General features: G+C 45.4%; 1 protein-coding gene across 4 annotated transcripts; it reads right to left on the minus strand.

Moving 5' to 3' along the window:
* Nucleotides 1-455: 455 nt before the first annotated feature.
* POU3F2 (POU class 3 homeobox 2) lies at nt 456-20,526 on the minus strand. 4 transcript variants are annotated; one of them, XR_013837602.1, is made up of 2 exons: nt 18,886-20,526; nt 456-1,582 (listed from the first exon to the last, which is right to left on the minus strand). XR_013837602.1 is itself a non-coding variant. In XM_079971714.1 (2 exons), exons 1-2 carry the CDS (start codon nt 20,408-20,410, stop codon nt 1,508-1,510), a joined length of 1,125 nt encoding a protein of 374 aa, XP_079827840.1. In that variant the 5' UTR covers nt 20,411-20,526; the 3' UTR covers nt 456-1,507. The 4 variants fall into 4 exon arrangements, 3 of the variants coding, with proteins under 3 accessions (XP_079827840.1, XP_079827839.1, XP_079827841.1); XM_079971714.1 differs by having other exon boundaries at nt 19,361-20,526; XM_079971713.1 differs by having other exon boundaries at nt 19,133-20,526.
* Nucleotides 20,527-21,512: the final 986 nt, after the last annotated feature.

Consider the following 21,512-nt stretch of genomic DNA (forward strand, 5'->3'; position numbering starts at 1 on the left):
GGTTCGAGGTCTGAAAAGGTTGAATATACCTGCTGTTGACAATGGATAGAAGACCTACATTTCAGGAGGAACATTTCTAACAGGTCGAGGGACAATGTTCACGAACTGAAAGGCGGTTGTTTCATCTACCTAGTTTGCATGTTCTCCCCTTTGTGGGAGCATTATCAGGCTAAATATGTTATAGAAACATTTGGCACAGCTAAACTGAGATGTAAATTGCTGTGTAGTGCAAACCTAAGGACTCTACTTACCCTACGGTGAAGCAATCATCAAACTCTTCCATATGGTGCAGTCGATGCTAATATTTGCGCTGGTCTTAGCACATGATTAGGCCCGCCTGTAAGATTTCTTTGCCACCCAAGGCTTATATGGATTCTAGAAAGGTTTGGAATGTCTCTTTCACATGTGTGTAAAATAGCATGTTGATCCATATCAAGAATAAGTGATACCATAAAGAAAGGTGATATCTTTTTATTGGACAAATTTCTGAAGTTCAAGAGGCTCCCATTAAAAAGAAGAAGAGTCGGCATCTTTTTGGCCATTATACATTTTACATTTTCCGATGCCTCCTTCAGGACAGATGGCATCACCTTGAACACTTATACTGGTTAATCCAGAGCAGTTTCAGAGCACACCATACATTTCCATGGAAATTTATTATCTCGAAAAAGTTGTCCCCAACTTCAGAGGCCGGCCACAGTTAGCCTCTAGCGAATCACCTTTGCCTACTGACATTGCTTTAGAAATAGGCTTGCAGCTACATGGTGGCAGATGTGCCCTTGCCTCTTTCTGCAGCAACCAGGCAAAAAAAGAAAAGGTGATTTGTACACATAAGCTCAGTGAACATAGGAAACACTTCAAGAACTGAATGGGTCATAGCCCTTTGAGCAATTACTTTAGGGCGGCTCCACATAATTCAATTGGATTCTTCGGGGCGGGGGGAGGTATTTGGAGGAGCCCATGTATTTTCTAGGTGTCACCAACTTGTGATTGTTCAAGGAAATGTATTTTAATTTAAAGTATTAAAAGTTGTTTAGATGTCTGCTGGTAGTTTGTCTTCTTTGTGGAAGATTTCGTTAGGTGTTGGCTGCTTAACTGTTTAATAGTTCTTAGCTGAAAGTGCATTCCTGCCAAGTTCTTGTTATAAAAGCTTTAGGAAAGAGTAGCCAGAAATGATAGCGATCCTGCTTATTAGCAGCATTTCCCCCTACTGTGTCTTAAACAGGAATGATTCACTCCATGGAGAAAACTGTACACCACCACTACCAGCAGTAACAACAATGAAAGAGAGAGAGAGAAAGAGAGATAAAGACATGATGTGGTGAGCAAAAAACCCCACATAATCCAGAACCACCCCAGAGATAATAATAATAATAATGATAATATTATGAGAAAGCTAAAGCCCATTAGGGCTAGTTGAATAGATAGGGGAGCATGTGGAATTTGGATGCCTTGTGAAGGGAAGGCCGCATTCTTCTATCCGACTATCAAGCAAGTTGTTCCGTAATTAAAGGCAGCTTTGAAGCAACGTTGTCAGGGGGTGATTTGAAGGGAGGGGAAGAGCATCTCCCCAGTCTTCTTCCTGTAACAAGAAGGAAGAAACACAGGCTGCCTCTGAACCTTCATATGCTGCCAAAGATTTCCAACAAAGAGCATGTTTGTGAGAGGTTTGCTTTTAAAAAAAGAAAACAAAAACGTGTACCCCATCAAGAGAAAGACAGACATACTGGCTGGCTAGGTACGCAATCATCAAACCACTTACACCAAAGTATCCCTCTGAAATCCGTGAGCCCATTCCTAGGACGAATGGTATAAGAACAGCAGCAATTAGGTGCATGTTTAGTCATGTAGATTTGAGCATGTGTCTGTATTGGAAACACTTGTGTGTGTGTGTGTATGTGTGCACACTGATACACACATGCGTTATACTTCTATGCTTATACCCAAAATACTGAATGTACTTCATATTGTGTTGTGTAAGCCGTGTTGATAAAAATGTAGAGCGGGATATAATTTATTAATAAAAATAAAAATAATAAAAATAAATTATTTAAATAATCGCCACCACAAGATGAAAATACTCGGACCAGTATTTTCATCTCTGTTTTACTGATGGTGAGCTGAGTCTGAGTCACAGCAATTCGCCTAAGACAACTCTGAAGCTGTGTCTTGAACAGAAGGCATCTTTGCTTATAGTTTATGCTCTTATCCATCATGCTGCAGCTGCTAGATGAATGTGAATAAGTAACATCCAATATGTGCATAATGTGTACATTACTGGGATAAGATGGGAACTACCCAGAGAAAAAGGCTGAAGTCAGAAAAGGCTTGGTTCTCCTTAGACCATATATGGTTTACGTAAAGATTCTCTAAAGAAAAAAATGGTACAGGTGAAGAACGTGCCCATTACTTTGAAGGGTGCAGACAGACATACACATAGTGTGTGCTATTTGGTTAACTGGGTAGGGTTCCAATCTACTGCTGTCGTACTGTATCTCAGATATAACAGACATTTTTTAAAAAACATTTTTTTCAAGAGGGCGGACTTAAACACTGGTTTTTTTTTAAAAAAAGTGATTTCTCCTGGCCCCGAGTTTGTGTCTGAGCGTGTTCGTACGCATATGAAGAAGACAGCACAGGTGATAAAAGAGCTACATTTTGCCAGTCCTGAAAACAAAGTCAACATTTCTGGGCTCCTTCCTGATTATCAAGACAAGAAGGATAAGCATCACAACTTGAAACGGGCGTTTCTGTGCTTAGAAAATCTCTTTCACGCCAATTCTGAATCCTAAATTATCTGGGTAAGATCCCCACCTTTTCATCCTGTGAACTCCTCCATTCTTAATGTATTTCTAAACACAGATTGCATAACACAGTTAAGTCATCATCAGTGATATGGAGAACAGGAAAATAGGAGGACACACACACAATTTATGTGTGAAGTCTTTTTCAAGAACCTGGAGCTGTTTCTGATGCAAACATTTGTGATCTTTGTTGAATCTGGGAGGCTTGCTGTGCAATCCTAGGCATATTTACTCTGAAGAAAGTTCCAGTATGTCTAGTGGGGTTTTCTTTAAAGTAAGTGTGCGCAGGATTGCAGCCTTAGATTCTGATTACTACAGCTTTCATTTGAACTGTACTGAATCTTGATAGAGATTGTAGCAATTTTCAAGGATGGTGGAATTAGAATATCCCTCCAAAGAGAAGTAGTGGAACAAAGCATGCACGATCCAAGATAAGTGAATATCAGTGCAGGAAATGCCTCATCATGGAAATGAGAGCAAACTTGGATTTAAAAAATAGATTAGACTATAAATATCAACATAGGGACATGCCACTTGAAAATTCTTATTTAAGTTGAAACCTAGACAGCTGCTGTTCATATACTACATCAACCTCCCTAAGGCAACAACTCAGTCTCATATGCCAAAGGAGCATCAACACATCTCAAAGGCTGCAATATTCTTTTTAAGCTACACCAACTGGAAAGTCACTACAAGAGTTCTTTTGCTGGATGAGGATCAGGGCAGGATTTTTGGGAGCTGTAAAATGATAGAAATAGCTGCTGTGGGACAGGCACACACAGCTCCTATTTTGGGGACTTGATTGTTTCAAGGCAGTACTTCAGCTTCTGCTGATCCCCAGGTATCAACTTTGTGGACAGGTATCATTGCAGAAATGCCTGTGGCGCTGTGGTCTAAACCACTGAGCCTTGGGCTTGCAGATCAAACGCCGGCGGTTCAAATCCCCGCAACATGGTGAGCTCCCGTTGCTTGGTCCCAGCTCCTGCCAACCTAGCAGTTTGAAAGCATGCCAAAAGTGCAAGTAGATTAATAGGTACCACTCTGGCAGGAAGGTGAACAGTGTTTCTGTGCACTACTCTGGTGTCAGAGTTCCGTTGCGCCAGAAGCGGCTTAGTCATGCTGGCCACATGACCTGGAAAAACTGTTTGCGGAAGCGGACAAACGCTGGCTCCCTCGGCCTGTAAAGCGAGATGAGCACCGCAACCCCAGAGTTGTCGGCGACTGGACTTAATGGTTGGGGGTCCCTTTACCTTTTTTATCATTGCAGAGCAGGTGAGTGAGGTTGTGGTGGCTAGAATACCAGAAGCTGCTTTGTGGAAGTATGCAGAGGCTGAGAAGAAAGGGAAACACATGCTGGGAAACTGGCTTGAGCTCCGATTCATGCATCAGGAACACTGATTGCGGAATGACCCAACACCAATACTCTTCCTGACTCCACTGCAGACAGCGGAACAGCAAACTCGCCTATCTACTGTGCACGCTATGTGATATGCAAACTTGGATGAATAGTAACTTCTCCCACTGCTGGTTTAGAAGATTGGGGCAAACTGCCTAATAGCTAACACAAGGCATAGGAGAATTCCCACACCTGCTTGCACCGCACAGCTTTCTGCGCTTAATGTATGTATGATTTCAAGGGTTGGTCTGTCTGACTACCTGAAAAAAAGCTATCTGCAAGTGAGCTCTCTTTAGAAATGGGCACACATCTGCTGTGTATGTTTCTGCCTTACGTTGTGAGTACATTGTGCTTTCGTAGGACATATCTGCTGTCAGGTTCAGACATAGCTGCCTTGGATAAACTCCAGCATTAAAAAATGGGATATAAATTATTTAACTAAACTACAAAATCCCTACATGGAATCAGGATCCATACAGGAAATTGTACAACCCTGATAGGTGAATCATAGCACATGTAGAAATGACTGCATGCAGGCATTGTGTGTACAAGCTGAAGCACAACTGACTGCCAGCTGTGGCTTCTTAGGGCACATAGGATCATGCATCATACTTCAGAAATAGGATCTGAATTACACTTCTCTGTGGGCATTTGGTGATGTGTAAAATGGTCCCATGAAAGCCTGAACATTACTAATAAAGGCTTTTGCACATTTTCCTATATTGCCTCTTAAAGTAGCTAGTCTGGTTCCCTCCAAATGTTTTAGACTACAACTTCCACCATAGACTACAACTTCCACCATAGTCATGCTGGCAGGGGCTGATTGGAGTTGTGGTCCAAAACATCTGGAAAGAACCCAGCTGACGAAGGCTTTCTTGAGTCATTAACACATGCAGGAATAAAACAAAGAGCTGTGCTGTGCGATCTTATCTATCCTTACTCTGATTTATTTTATTTTATTTTTTGTATTTAACAAAATCGATATGCTGCTTGATTGTAGGTGAAAACTCTAAGCGGTCTATAATAAATTATTTCAAAACAAGTCTTGTTGTATTAAATGGTCAGCACATGTAGGATTGGAACCTTAACAGCTGTTGGGGAAATTATTGTTTTCTGTTGCAGGCACAAATACATTGCACGGCCCACCAGTGTGTGGCAGGGCTCGATGTTGGGACATATTAAGTAAAAAAAAAAAAAAGGGGGGGGGTATAAAAGTGATCCAGAATATGAGTTGAGGAACATTGCCCACACCACTGAATAACTGCAGACAGTTTCTATATCTACCTTGAACAAATGCATAATTAACTTATGGAATCTGCTGCCGCAATATGTAGTGATGACCTCTGGCTTAGGCAGCTTTCCTATCCAGGATAAGACTGTCAACAGTTTCAACAGCTATTAGTTAGGATAACTAAAGGGAACATTCCTGTTTAGAGCCAGTATAGCTCTGAATAATACCATTTGCAGGCACCCAGCAACAGTAATAGTTTAGGTTTTGGGGTGGTGAGGGGGGGGGGATGGCAATTCTGGAAGTATCTGTCTGGTCCATGCTGCAAAGAGGATGCTTGCCTTGCTGAACCCTTGGTCCAATCCAGCACAGGTTTTTCTCTTGTTGTTAAGGGGGTGGGGAGCTTTCAGATTCGAGAGTATTTCTAGATACAAATGAGACCCAGTTTGAAAGAAAGAAGAAGGAAAAGGCACTGCATTGCGAAGGCTTCCACTGGAAGACTTTTGCCCAGATTCTAACACCCACTGCAGAAAGCTATAGGGATGAAAATCAGAAGAGATCTGTTTTGAAAACGAATATACCTTCCAGCCAATGTCACGATTTTGAATTACAAATGTGTGGGAATGCAAAGTCGAAAACAAAAAGAAGCTAAGAACTACTACATCTATGAAAGCATTTTGAATCTGGACTTAAAAACAAAACAAAAGCAACCTTTGACCTTGCTGGCTGTATTTTAAAATTATACCAGATTTATAGGCAATTCAAATGAAACCAAGGGACTGAACCAATATCCTGCCCCGTTGCAATGTGAACTATGGAGGATGCGTATGGCCTTAAAACAACAACAGAAATCCCTGATCTGTTCCAGATCTGTGGAGAGAAGCAAGAAATAAACAAGAGGAGGTGATGACGGGAGGGAGACGCTCCCCCTCCCCCCTTCTTCTTTTTTAAAACCACCTCATGTTTCTTCTCCTTTTAACCTTTCTGCTACAGGCTGGCTTCAGACATGAGCCGGTTTGTCTTGAAAAGCGATTATTCAAACCGACATATCCTAATCGGCAAGTTTATTTCCGAACTGGACAAGGCGCGGGAGGTTAGACGCCTGGATTTTTTAAAAATATATATATATTCTCTCCCCCCGCCCTCTCGCCCGCTGCCTCTGTTTGTTACAGCAAGTTACGCTCGTGTCCGCTGTGGGGCGCCCGAGTTCCACTCTTTTCTTTCCCTGCAGTTAAGGACGAGAAGAGCGCTCCCAGAACAGATGCTGTAGTGAAGGGAAAGAGGGGAGGGGGGCGTGAATCAAAAGGATGGGGAGGGGGGTGGGGAGAAAGAGGGCAGGGACGGGGTGGGGGGGGGAAGAGAGGCTTTATTCTCTAATACACTCGCTGGGGAGACTTTGTTACAAAACAGATTCATGCGAGAAGGGCAGGCGGGCTGTGTTGTACAATGAACTCCCCAGGGAAGGATAAATCCAGGGGCGCAGAGAATGGTTATGGCAGAGAGGGGCATTTGGCTGGCTCAAAGCCTCCCACCCGCCCCTTCCTCCCGCCCTCGTCCTTTCCAGGCGCTCTCTCGCTCGCGATTCTGCTGGAGGAATATTTGATCTCCTCTGGAAAGTAGCCGCCAGGCGGGCAAGCCACCCCAGCCGAATTCTCCCTTCCCTGCAACCCGGGGCCTCGCCTTGGCCGTCCTCTTCCCCTCGGCTGGGCTGCAGCGACTTCTACAAGACCATCCCGCCCCCCACTCCTTTTTTCCTGGCGCTGGAAGCCTCTGGATCCCTTTCAGCGCAAACCCTCCCCTCTGTCTCCCTCCGCTCCCTCTCTTTGTGGGCCCGGTGGGATGAATGGGGAGGGTGGGGGGGGTGGACCAGAAGCTGAGAGCATGTGGCTTGAGCTTCTCAAACCGTGGAGGGTCCACCTGGTTTTCAAAGCAACCAAGAGCTGCAGAATAAACCCAAAGCAGGCCCGAGCAAGCTTGAAAGGGAGTTCTCAGAGAACTCAAGGCTCCAGCCGCCTCCACACGCCTTCTCCTCCTCAGCCAAAGCCTCACAAAGGAGCTTAGGCGGGTGGTTTTTCCTGGTGTGCATTAAACACACGCAGGCACGCACACACTCACACTCACGGCCGTTTATCCCTCACCTTTAGGTACAATCAGCGAAAGTGGGGGGGTGTCAGTTTTTTATTAGGCTTCCCAGCTGATGGAAGGGATGGTGAGGGGGGTGGGCACGCTTGTAAGACACATGAGCAACTGGGTGATCTGCAAAAGTCAATCAGGAACTCTCTCCCTTTGCTCCACTGTAGAGAGGCGATGTATTAAGAGACAGAGAGTTAGCTAAAGTTTGGGTATGAGAAACACATCTACAAGATCGTTGCAAATCCACAGTTTTAAGAACTGTTGGAAGCACAAGCGGGCCACGGAGAACATTTTTACTCGCCTAACCGCAAGCGCTTCTTTCAGGCAAGTTCCCCCAAGGTGCAGGTGGATGTAAGAATCAGCCGGATTTCCCAGGAAAAAGACAGACAAACACAGAAGGAAAGAATGTTTCTGCTGAATGAGAAGTATAAGCTTCGCAACAGTCCTGTTTTAAGAGAACCCTGTATTCGGCTGGTTAGTTAGACAACAAATTCATGCCTCTTCCGCAAAGACATTTTTCAACGCTGCTCGTTTAAAAAAGAAAAACAGGGAAAGAAGGAATATTTTAAATAATGTAAAATCTCTTTCCCAGACTCGGCTGTTGGCTTTTTTTTTTTTCGGGGGGGGGGGAGGCATGGGCAGGGAGAAGTTTCAAACAGAATTAAGAATTTAATTATAAGTCCCCTATAGATGTAACACGTTTGATGAACCGATATCAGATAATAATCACATTCATTTCAAGCTTATGAAACAGATTTCCAGAAATATATATACTTAAGATAGCTCTTTCTAAAGTGAGCGTTATAATAGCTGAGAGGAGAGGAGAGACCTTGGGGAGGGGAGCAGGTAGGAGAAGCTGCAGATTGTTGGTCTGGAGGTTGGTTGAAATATAATAATAATAATAATAATAATAATAATAATAATGCAGAGGGGTGGGACACGCACATACTATCTCTCTTGAGACTAGACTCCGTATCCTTAAACATTCTACTGTATTCTGATGTCTCCTAAGGTTCTTTATGAATTTGGCCCATAATGTGATGCATTTTGAAGGCGTAAATGGAAGTAGTGAGAGAACCTGCTCACAGAGAGCGGTTTCCTTTTTTCCAAAAGGACTAGCACGAATCCATGCCTCCTCAAATCAAATCGAAACCATTGCAATGCCCTAATTAGAGTAATTAGAATAATAAGGCTGCCTATATGTGGTAAGACAATGTGTACAAACAACTTTATTTAATGTATACTGCTAATCAGCGGTGCGTGCGTGCTTGAATGCTTTAGTGTAATAAAACTCACCCTCGTCCGCCCAAACAATCAAATACAAATTAGTTTAATGATTGTGCCTGCTTGAATGTCTTCGAAATCCACAGGCGGAGGGAAATAAATAGCACCATCCTTGTTTGTGCGTCTCCCCTACTGACCAAGGAGCTGGTGCCTCCGTGGACTTGGCAATGAATGACTGGAGGAGCCATGAATGAAGCGAGCAGGGACGGGCAATTAATGAATGAGACGGGCTGCCGAAAACTTTCGCTTAGAAGTTCCTTGGGCCGGCTAGACTTGGAAACCAAGCCTGGAGGGTGGGGAGAGGCTGGGCCAGAATGGCTCTGTTCTCTTGGCAGGGGCGCGAGGGGGATAAAAGAAAGATCTGCAATCGGGTGCACACTTTCTGGGGAGTAAATGCCACTGAATAACATGGGACTGGCTTCGCAGTAAACTGGCAACACTGCATTAGGAATTTAGGAGACAATTTCTTTCCGGCAACAAAAGCCCAGCGATGCCTACACTTGTCTCTCCCTTGGTCCTAGATCCTGGCAACCATCCTTCGCATGATTCAGTGCAGTTTTAGATCTAGCCAGTTCCTCGGGGTTGGCGCAAAAGCAGCGATAAGGACGATAACACGGTTATCGTGCACATTCTTGGCGCTCAAGACTGCAAACCTAAGCATGCCTACTCGACAGTAAGGACCAGTGGTCCAAAACGCATTAATTAATTAATTTAAACATGGCGTGATTTTTAAGTTGGTCCTCTGTATTCACCTACCGAGATCTGTGGGACGACCTATAACTCCCACCCCTTTTGCTGGTATCCTGCTAAATCCAGCAGTCAAGGAAGAGAAGAGGAAGAGTTTGGATCTGATATCCCGCCTTTCACTCCCTTTAAGGAGTCTCAAAGCGGCTAACATTCTCCTTTCCCTTCCTCCCCCACAACAAACACTCTGTGAGGTGAGTGGGGCTGAGAGACTTCAGAGAAGTGTGACTGGCCCAAGGTCACCCAGCAGATTAGGAGACTACCCCTCTTAACCACTACACCACACTGGCTCCCTATTTTATCAAGGCAAAATATTTGGATGTCTACCACCCAAAAATGGATTCAGAGGAGTAGCAATTCAAAGAGTATTTACTTAGCAGTCATGTCCGTAAGAATCCACGAGACTCGCTTTCTAGTAGAATTCCAAATCCCATATTAGAGCAATACGTTCATTACGTTAATAATTTTACTTCCCAGTAAGTTTATGGGTCGTCAGTTGTCTGAATGCCCGCTCTTGAGTTTTAACAGCTTTGCAGAAAAGTGTTCTGAAAGTCTTTTTGAAAGACCCATTTCCACTCGTCAAGTCTTCATTGACTGACAGTCAAGTTAAATTCGAAATATGTTTGCATAGTACTACTAACTAGAGACATTAAGGTGCCTATAGTGGTCTCATACACAAGAGCAGAGGTGTTTTGTTTGTTGGCGATGCCATTAAAAAACTCGTTGGGAGCTCAACAACGTCTTCCCTGTTCAGAACTGCTAGTTAGCCTACGATGAGGAACTAGTTTAGAGACAGTGTTCAAAAACTATTCCCACTCGGGAGAAAGAAAGGAGGCCATGACATTTTAAGAGGTCCCCTTTAGAGGTCTCCTTCACGATCCTTTCAGCTATTCCGCTTTTCTTTTATTTAAGCATAATTTCTTTGCTCACTTATTTCTCCCTATGGTTTTATGTTTCAGCTTTTCGCTTTGGCAAAACACATTGCTCAAATGTGGCACCATATGAAGCTAGCTAAAACTCCAGATATTAGACACGCATTTGCTGAAAGAAATTCCCTTTGCAATTCAATGGTTTGTTGTTGCTCCTCCCCCCCCCCCTTTGCAAGTGGAGAACAGGGTGTCAGATGATAAAATATAACCATTCTGAAAGACCTAGGAGTTCCGTAAGGATAGGTGAATCCTGCAAGGATGCCAATATAAGCAAAAGAAGCTGTTGCAAATCGACCTTTATCGTTCTAAGATACCCAGAGTGTATGGAAATCACCATGGTTTGCTGATTTGTGGCCGAGCCAGCACTGAGCTGGAATGTAACATAACAAATAAACGCCAATAGACTTTAATGTTATTTACACTAATATTCCAGTTCTAAATTAGACAGAAATTCCATTGATTTTAAAAACCCTTTCTTTTCCAGCTGTGGCTTCGATCCAAGCCCTGTTTACTGTAATGGGACTTTCCCTGAAAAAGTGGGTTGAATCGCCAGTTACATTAACAGGAATTTAATTTTTTAACGGTTCCCTTGATACTTAAGTATCAAGCATATTTTTAAAAATCATATAAACAATAAGCTGTCAAGCTAAAGTATTTTTTTTAAAGTGTGCTACAGACAGGGTGATTGTGGGTTTTTAAACATAAACATCTGCACACGTGTGTGTGTGTGTGTGTGTGTGTTTGTATTCGACCTTCAAGCTGGTTCACAAGCAGCCGAGTGCTATTCTGCTGGCGTTTGATCCAGCTGCTTAATTCTGTCTGAAGCATATTATTCTCTCAACTGTATCAACTCTCACCACAGAACTTTGTTTCCAATAAAAATGTGCTTTGCAGCACGATCCTACGCATGTTTATTTGTAAATGACTCCTACTGAGTTCAGTGAGATTTATTTCATTCATGGGATTTTAAATCCTGCATCTTAAACCTGAATTTCATAGAATTTGCATGTGATTGTAGTATTTCTGCCCGATTCTATGCATTTTCTCTAGAAGTAAAGCCCTACTGCGTTCACTGGGGCTTACACTCAAGTAAGGAGTGTAGTCTTAAAAATTCGAACACAATCTAGGGATTGAGAAACAAACTAAAATGCGGCCATTGTTACCTGCCCAGGAATGAGAAACCTCTATCTTCCTCAAGCCTGCATTTAATTGCAAATTATGTTCATTTCAGTGCAATCCTAAGGGTTTTATTTTTTATTTAATTATTAGATTTATATACCGCCCTTCATCTAAGATCTCAGGGTGCTTCACACGAAGTAGGACCTATTGATCTCAATGGGACTTATATCCAGAAAAATATGGATTTGACTGCAGCCTTTATACTGAAATGCCATGGCATTCTCCTTGCCTGGGTGATTTGTCATCGCTTGAGACATAATTACAGTATCCCGTTTAAAACTTTAAAATAAAAATATAAAATTCTGCATTCATAAAGGATATTTTACAAGGAAGTTGTTTTCTCCAGTAATATGCAGTTAACTTACTGTTGTATGGTACACATAATGTAGCATACACACCTGCTAACTCTCAGTTATCACTTTCGTTAACGCTTTGGTGTCTGCCACATTTGACAAGTGAAAGTTACACCCTCGCTCCAAAATCCCCTGGTTCACTTCCTGCAATCTTTCCCAGTTTCAAGATCCGTATCTATACCGCGTAACCTTTCTACTTTTACCAGGTGGGTAAAAGGCTGCAATCCTAAGCATACCTACCAGGAAGTAAAACCCTGGAGCTCTGTGGGTCGTACTTCCAAAGAAGCAAGTCTAAGACCCGAGCGGGGTGGGGAATTGTATTGAAAGACACTGAATAAAGTTTAAGAAAAGAGGCGGGTTTCTATTTGTTTGTGAGATGGCCTTTCTGTTCTCTTGTATTCAGAGAGGTCAGAGCAAATCCAATAGGATTTAGCTGAAAAATTCAGGTCAGGCTAGGAAGTTTAGAAACGGTGAGCCGTTTTTGTTGTTGTTATTATTATTATTCTAAAGTTGTGCCAAATTATTGCCAATATTCTTGCCTTCCAGGATTTATAGGTAAGTCAGAACCAGCAAATGGGAGAGAGGGCAGGAGGCAAGCAGCGGTAAGCGCCCGCGTTGCTTTCGACTCCGGATCGCAAGCAAATGAAGTGGGAGTATTTTTGACGGCAAGGAGGCTGAAATCCGCATGGAATGACAAGCAAGCAAATTGGCTTAATTAGTTTGTGGATCGAGGTGGTCAGTAGTCAGCAACAAGCTGCCTCCATACCAACGCCTCGTGGGGGAAAAAACCCTTTCTTTAAAAAAAAAATCAGCAACGTTTACATATGCATTTATCACATGGCCCAGAAAATGTAAACATCAACCGTGGAACTTAGAGAAAGAAAGAAAGAAAGAAAGAAAGAAAGAAAGAAAGAAAGAAAGAAAGAAGAAAGGAAGGAAGGAAGGAAGGAAGGAAGGAAGGATGGAAAGAAAGACCATCTTGACGGAAAAGTTTCTCATTTGAACAACTAAAAACACTAGAATAAAAGAAACACTGGGAGAACATCTCCTTTTTTCTGTTATCCAAAAGTAAAAAAAGCAAAATATAAAAACATCTCTTGTTCGCTACTACTCCTAGCACCTCCTTATTAGGCAAGGCATTGAAGCCAAACTGAAGCTCCGTCGAAGAATGAATCGATTTTCAACTATTATTGTTTGTAGAAAAGATTGTTATCACTGCAACTTCCCCATGCCTCTCTCTTTATTCAGATAAACTCTCTTCCTCTCTCTCAAGCCACTTTTGAAATTAGGATTTCAATCCCAAGCACTGGGCCTTCTCGTCCACAGCTTGATACCAGATCTAACATCCTCGCGTCTCTGTCAATTCCTGCAAGAGATGAGGGCATGCCCTTATTTTGCTATTGTCTAGAGATGCTCAGAAGCTGTTCAGAAGCGTCGCTCACACCTTGACTAGCACCCAGTACTTCCCACCGCTCTCCTGGTATTTATTGCTGTTACTGGGACACCAACTCCTCTTTCCACAAAACCCTGGTGACAGTCTTTAAGGAGGGGAGGGGGGAGCACAAAAGCAGAAAGAAACAACAGGACTTCCCTTGTTGACAGTTAATACAAGGTGACGGTGAAAGGGAACCTCGACGGTACCTGACCAGTTTCCTCCTCCTCGATTAAAGATATGCCCCTCAATATCCCTAACGCTAAATCCTTGGTTGAAGCGCCCTGGGTGAGCTCCTCTCCCAAAGAAGTTTCTCTCTGTCCCAACGCTGTAACCATCACCCCGCAGTTCTATCAATATAGGCAGGAGGCTCCAATTCTTTAGCGGGGGAGGAAGGGAAAGGCTTCTTTCCAAACTAACCCTCCTTTCAGATATGAAAGCCAGGCGCTCAACTAAAAATCACACCTGGCCCAACCAAGCGTCGCGCACGTGATCCCACCACCACTCCAAAGGCACACACAAACTCGGGTGGCGCGCGCGCGCGCGCAGGGGGAAGAAGCAAAAGATTCCATTTCCAAGACCATTGAAATGTCCTGCAGAGGGCAGATGCTGCCCAGCTTTCCACTCCTCAAACACCCCCCCCCCCACTATTAAAAAAAAAATACAGACAATTCAGCGAGCTATTGACCAAGGGACATTCAATCTATACCCAGCTTAAACATTTTACCCATCAGCATATCTGCGGTCACAGAACACTCCTTCTTTCTGTCACTTCGTTTCCAGACTATTGATAAGATCATTTAGCTGAATCTGTTTGGGACGCGTGTAATATTGACTAGGAGTTAGAAAAGATGATTAAATCTAATAAGCCTGGAAACTATCGTTAAAAGGGGAAAGGCTGTGGTGGGAAGACTTAGGGCGGAGTGGCTGTGGCGTTGGTGGAGTTTTCTTCTAAAAACGCAAGAAACTAGGCAAGAAGGTGTTAGTATCCAAAACATGCTAACGCTGAAGATGCCATTCCCAGGAAATGGGCTATTGACGGCGATAGCACCCAGTAACCTAGTCATGTCCACAAGGACCTAAACCGAAGCTCCACAGAAATGTATAGCGGGATTATAGCCGCCCCCTATAATGTTGTTCGTGTGCACACACTTTAGCAATCTGAACCACACCCAGCTTGGGCGAAAGCAATTTGATTTGAGCTGGCGTGCAATCTATCCAGTCTATGCATTGCTTAGTTGGAAAGTCCAGGTTCCATTGGAACTAAACTTCCAGTTCCTGTATTCACTTTCCTGAGGGTAAAGTTCCATTGATTTCAAAGGAACTCACCTCCAAGAGACAACCTTTAGGGCCGCGGGTCCAGTTAGATTATAGCACTTCAGCTGAGCTGTTCCTCAGTTGGGGATCTGGCTGCATCTCTATTGTACAATCTATACTGCAGCGTAGAAATTACTCCAAAGAATAATTTATTTGTTACTTGAAAGAACGAAAGCGTCGCATAGCCCACGGAAGCCTTTCAAATGTCTAAAGAAGAACTGGCAATCTACCAGACAAAACTTTGATTTGGAAGGAGACAAAATGCACATGGCTAAGCAAGACTGACTAAGGAAGTACAAGATAAACAACCGCATGTTTAGCGTTAAAAGAGCTTGATTAAAAATAGTAACAATGCCCTGTTCCTTTAAAAACAAAACACTTAGGCGTTGGGCTGCAGTTATCCATCCACCGTGGCTATAGAGCTGCAGTGAATCCCATGGACTGCAATGGGAAATCAACGAGCCTACTCTAGAGAAAGTGGTTTGCCCTTCAACTTAATATAGTCTTGGTGGTTTGAATGGAACTTTTTACTGCCAAGTAAGTGTAAGAGCTTATGATCGCAACCCAAAGCGGCACACGCTACATCGAAAAACCCAGCCCAGCGATTGACAATGAGAACATGTAGATGCTTAGATTTTGTGTACCTCCAACCAGCTATATATTTCTTCGCACACGCGTTCCAAGAGAAACTGGTTCCCAGAGCATCAAAATATACACACTGCGGTGGCTTCCAGCATTAAAGGCCGAACCTTGGAAAGACAATTGTGCCTACCTAACAGTGTTCCTTCCCGGCCCACATTCCTCCTGTACTCTACCAGCTGCCAGAATTATACCAGCGAAATCTGTCAATAGATTAGGCATACATTTTATTCCAAAATGTCATGGAGTAAGAAGGAAGGACAGAGAATGCAAGGCAATAGAAAGGCTAGATTCTATTTCTTCCCACATATTTCCCATTTCCAAAGAAATATGTCGCCACTCTCAGTACTATTTTTTTTTAAAAGGAAAATAAAAGATATGCCAATAACTCGAACAAACTATAAAGGTCTTGTGTATTTCTGTTTTATGTAGATAATAAAATATTACTTTAACATAAATATATAAGGATCTCTGCGCTTTTATTTTTCCCCACAAGCACATCCAAATGTACCAAAAAACAAAGTATTTCTTTAAAGAGACTGAACCAAAAAAAAAATATTACATCCCATATAGATTTTGTTTGTTTGTTCACCTACTCATTTAAAGCTACAGAAAAAACAGTTTCCAGAACCTGTTTGCTTTAAAAGAAATAAATATACATTGAGGCAGCCCACTTAAAAATGATATGAAAATATTTCCCTGGGTAGCATTAAAAAAAAAGGAAAAAAAGAAAAATAGACAAAGAAAACATTTAAACTATTTCTGCATTTCAAAGGACAAATATTAAACATATATACAGAGTGGTAAGGTTTGTGTGGTAACTTTGTTTTAAAATTTTAAGTAAACTTATTGGAGGGTTTAGAAGATCTGCTTCCCCCAAACTCCTTCTTTTGACCTTACCCAGATATTAATAAGTGTCACTGCCCCCCCCCATTTTGCCACTTCCACTGCCCCAACCTGAATATTTTTAAAGAAGTTTGTCCCCATACAATAATCAACAGCAGCTCAATACCATTAAAGAGAAACCAGTGTCCATATAGTTTTTTAAAGGGGGGAACACTGTTGCAAAAATAGAATAAAGGCCCAATGAATAGGCTTCTCAGAAAGCTGTATTTGTCTTCTCAAGGGGAAGTGGGGAGGGGAAAAAAATCTGATGCCAGACACTGGCGCTTAGAAAAACAGTTGAAGAATATAGTATTATTAAATCCCACCTACTTCCTCCAATGTTTATCTGCAAGTTTCTCTGAGAGAATATTTCATTGGCCTCAGAATTCTCAAACACTCCACTAGGCAAACTTTGTAAATATTATTTTTTAAAAAGTTATACAGACCACCCCCTTTTTGTGCTGAGTAGATGTTTCAAAATATGAATATGTCACTCTCACAGTTTCATGGGTTACCCCCTCCCCCTTTGCCCCAATATAGAATATAATATACAATTTCAACTTCCCCTTCCTGTCTTCCCTCTCTAGAGCCTTTTGCTTTTTGGAAAGTTAACCATTTTCTACCAAGCAAAATGCAGCTATTAAATGACTAACACAAAGGGGACAGAAAAAAGACAAATTGAAAAATGGCATTTTGGTTGCTTTGTTTTCTCTTCATTTGGCTCCCTTTGGAGAAAAGAGAAAAGGCCGACAAAGTTAAACCGCTCCTTTTCATGCCACATGTTATGCTGAAGTCTCAAGAAAGGACGTGGGATGGATCTAAAATGTGAGAATAAACCTTAAAGAGAAATTCACCCAGCTGCATGTGGCCACGACTCCCACATACTGACCACTGAAAACCAAGTACAGTACTTGGATTTTTAAAGCAATCCCCATAGAAACATTTACTTGGAAATAAGTCCCATTGATTACAGTGGGGGAAATCCTGGCTACCTTCTTAGTCTTAACCTCACTGATTTCAATGGGTTTAATCATTGCTTAAAATTCATCCACTCTCTTTTCCAGAGCGTACTTCATACAATCCCACATATTTGCTGAAGTAAGTTGGAAACCTCCCATTGAGATGAATGGGACTGCAGTTCTTAGTCCGCTTACATTAAATCCTGATTTTTTTTCAGCACATGATGTGAAAGCAAATCCCACCTAAAGTGGGTGTCACTCTGGAACTGAGTGTTATCTTCTCCCAAATGGAAATGATGCATCTCAAGATCACAGCCCAGAGCTGCAACCTTGAGCACCTCTGCTTAGATCAGTGGAACTTACTTCCAAGTGACGATCTTAAGGATCAGAATGAATATTCTTGAGCTGAATTTCTACTCCCACCCCATTCCAAATTGAAAAGCAGATGTCAGCATAGGGCAGGGGCAGCGCTGGACAAGTCATACAGAGAACTTCTACAGGATCTGTGAAGCTAAGCATTAGTCTCTCTTTCTCTCTCTTTCTCCCATCTGACACTCCAACCCCCCCCAAAAAAACTTGTTAGTTTCTTTCAAAGTGCCACTTTCTGCTGGAAAAGCATGAATGGGTCTCTCTCTCTCTCTCTCTCTCTCTCTCTCTCACACACACACACACACACACACACTCTTATAATCTTATTTCTGCAAATTTCTAATTCTTCACGTCCCTTCCCCCAGTCCTGCCCCCATCTCCGTTTCACTCACTCATTCACACAAACACCTACCTTGCCTTGCATCTGGGGAAAAAATACATATCCACAGCCACATTTCTCTGTGTGGGAAGTGGCAGTTGTTTCTTCCCCCACCTCCTTCTCGTCTCTGTCCTTTTCTTAACGCTTCCCCTCAAGATCTACTTAACCCTAAGGAGAGCCCAGCTTCCCCCACTCCGGAGGTTAAAGATGGCAGAAAAAGCAAATTAAACATGACCTCCGCCGAAGGCTGACTCCAAAACTTCGCGTCCAACAACACAAAGAGGCTTACACGGATTTTTGTACATTGTCCCACCGCTGGCCAGCAAACACATACACACAGAGAGCAAAATGCAAGTCACCTCCAGACAGAGGCAGGAAAGGGAGAGATCTGTAAACTTCTGTTTCCTTGCAGTGCAAATTCAGACGGTTTACTCTCTCTTTCTCTCACTCTCTCTCTCTCTAATGACACCTGCCTACCATATTTGCCTTTGTATCCGCGCCCCCCACCCCCAGCCAAAGCAATCCAACCTAATGCGCGCTGCAGAGCATCGAAGAGCATCCTCTTCCCTGCTTCCCTTCTAGGCGCCTTTGGCGAAGACCCCACGAAGTATTTAACGGGCAAGGCTCCCTGCTACAAAAGGCCGGCCGGCTTTCGCCTATACCCAGAGGGGGGAAGGTTTTGTGCAGCGCCTTGACATTTGCAATGGGGCGTCTCTCTTATCTGCCTGCGCCTGGATGCAAGGAAGAGAGAGAGAGAAAGAGAGAGCGGGGGAGAGGTGGAAGGGGCCAACATGCACTCGCTTCTCTGACACACACATCCATATACTCACTGCACTTCATTGCCTGGTTACTCGCCTGTAAAGGTCAGAAACACACCATTCATTACACACTTTGCTACCGTTTCAAGGATAGTTCAGTGCTTTCGCCTTCCTTCCTTTTTTTGTTTTGTCTGCTTTTTTTTTTAAAGGGGAATAGGGAGAAAACAATCGAAAGAGTTGGAGGAGTAAGGGGTTCGAGGGAAGGGGCCAGGCTCGGCCCCCCCAGTTCCCCCCTGCTCCTCCTTCCCCGCCGACGGCGGAGTTCACTGCACAGGAGTCTGTACCCCGTGGTGTGGCGGCGGCGTGTCCCTGCTGGCCCCATACACGTCCTCGGCTCCCGGCAGAGTCCCTCCCGGGGGAGTCATGCGTTTCTCTTTCTGTCTCCTGTTACAAAACCACACGCGGACCACCTCTTTCTCGAGCTGGAGGCTGTCCGCCAGCGAGGTGATCTCCTGGGCGGAAGGCTTGGGGCACTTGAGGAAATGGCTCTCGAGGGCGCCCTTGACGCTCACCTCGATGGAGGTGCGCTTTTTCCGCTTGCGCCCCTGCGCCGCGATCTTGTCTATGCTGGTGGGGCTGCCCGACGACGAGTCCGCCTCCTCCAGCCACTTGTTCAACAAAGGCTTCAACTTGCACATGTTCTTGAAGCTCAGCTGCAGGGCCTCGAACCTGCAGATCGTAGTCTGCGAGAAGACGTTGCCATAGAGCGTGCCCAAGGCCAAGCCCACGTCCGCTTGGGTAAATCCCAGTTTGATCCGCCGCTGCTTGAACTGCTTGGCGAACTGCTCCAGGTCGTCCGAGGTCGGCGTGTCCTCGTCCGAGTGCGCCTCGTGGTGGTGGTGCGGGTGGTGGTGCTGCTGCTGCTGCTGCCCGTGCGGGTGCTGCTGCGGCTGCTGCTGGGGGAGGTGGTCCGGGTGGTGAGGGGGCTGCTGCTGCTGCTGCGGCGGCGGCTCCTCGTGGGCGTCCCGCAGGCCGTGGTGGTGCATGCCCGGCTGCCCGGAGCCCAGCATGCCGTTGACCGTGAAGCCCGGCGGCTGCGAGTACAGGAGCCCGCCCTGGCCGCCGCCGTTGGACGCGGCCATGCCGGGCGGCAGGTGAGCCGCGCCGCCAGTCCTCCACGCCACGGCCGCGGCCACGGCGGCGTGGTGGCTCCCGGCGTGGTGCACCAGGTGCGGCGGTCTGCCTTGCTGCTGCTGCTGCTGCTGCTGCTGCTGGTGATGCTGCAGCTCGTCCCCCCGGCCGCTGGCCTGCACCACCGAGGGCTTGATGTCCTGCTGGCCCAGCGGGCTGGTGGACCAGGGCGAGTCCCCTCCGCCGCCGCCGCCGCCGCCGCCGCCTCCTCCGCCGCCTCCCCCTCCGCCGCCGCCGTGGGACAGCGCCGTGATCCACTGGTGAGCGTGGCTGAGCGGGTGCCCGTTGCTCTGCAGCGCGTAGTCCGCCTGCACCAGCGCCTGGGCGTCCCTGTAGCCGGCGCCCGGCTGCATGCTCCCCGGCGGCTCGGCGTGCACCATGGGCGAGCTGGAGGTGAGCAGGCTGTAGTGGTTAGACGCTGTGGTCGCCATGACTCTCCGAGCCGGACTGAGGGCTCCGCTTAAAGGAGCCGCGCATTTGACAGCTACTTTTTCGCCTCGGGCTCCTCTCGCCGCTCGCTTCCCCCGCAAGTCCGCTTGGCAGAGCCCACTGCAAAGGCACGCGTCCCCGCTCCTCCCTCCCTCCGGCCCCCATTGGCTCCCTGCGCTTTGATTTACGTGGAGACCTCTAGCAACCGGCGCAGGGGGAGCCTCCCATTGGCCCCGGCCCTGGCGCTGACACCACGCCCCCCGCACAGCCTCCCTCTCGCTCGCTTTGTAATCAAACTCGGAGCAGGGAGAGAGGGAAGGAAGGAAGGAAGGAAGGAAGGGGGAAGGAACAGAAAAGAAGTGGCGGCGGGGGCGGGGAAGAGACACAAACACACACACGGAAGAAAGGGAATAATAAAGATGAGGATGAGGAGGAAAAGTGTAGCTCCTCTGCTTGTAGCCACATGGGCTGAGTCCGGATCACGGGGGCTGTGTGTGAGACCGGAGGATGCTCACCTCCTCGGTAAAACAGCAAGAACAACAAGAAGAAGACACATAGGAAAACCACCTTTGTCTATGTTTACTGGAAAAGCAAGTAGGTCACAAACTGACCCTAGGCGCGCCGCGGTTAAGGCTACTGGTGGGGATGCTCTCCTGTTGCTCGCATTGTTTCCGAAACTTGGTTGGGTTCTTTTCAGGCGCAGGACGGCTTCGCTCTTTCGTTCCGCATCCCAACCCGCGCCCTCCCTTCCCCCTCACTCCGCCCCCGTCTGCTAGGCTACAAAGGAGGACTCGTCCTTTCAGTGGAAGGTATTCTTTGAAGGAAGCGGCAAGCAGCAGACTGGACGGGATCGGCCGAATCACGCCCTGCCAGAATCACAGGCTTCGTTGCGGGAGCCTCCCCTGTAAACTCCCGTCCAATGCCATTCTTGACTTGGCTGACAGGCGGACTGGGTGCATCCACGCACACACAGGCACGCACCGCTTCGTCACGTCCGTAGACCGACTCCTAACATTTCCCAGATACTGTTTATCAGGAAAGGACAACTTTATATATTAAACAAGTACTTCTTGTAAATATCAGCCTGCCAACTTTGCAGGGACT

This window comes from Podarcis cretensis (genome assembly GCF_951804945.1).
Source record: "Podarcis cretensis genome assembly, chromosome: 3".
NCBI lineage: Eukaryota > Metazoa > Chordata > Lepidosauria > Squamata > Lacertidae > Podarcis > Podarcis cretensis.

Coding starts and splice junctions, on each gene's coding strand:
- POU3F2 (XM_079971713.1), bottom strand. CDS start 20,410: ATGGCGACCACAGCGTCTAACCACTACAGCCTGCTCACCTCCAGCTCG. Junction 1,583..19,132: donor CGCCGCCGCCACACCACGGG/GTACAGACTCCT, acceptor TTCTTGTTACAG/GAAGAAGACTGGGGAGATGC.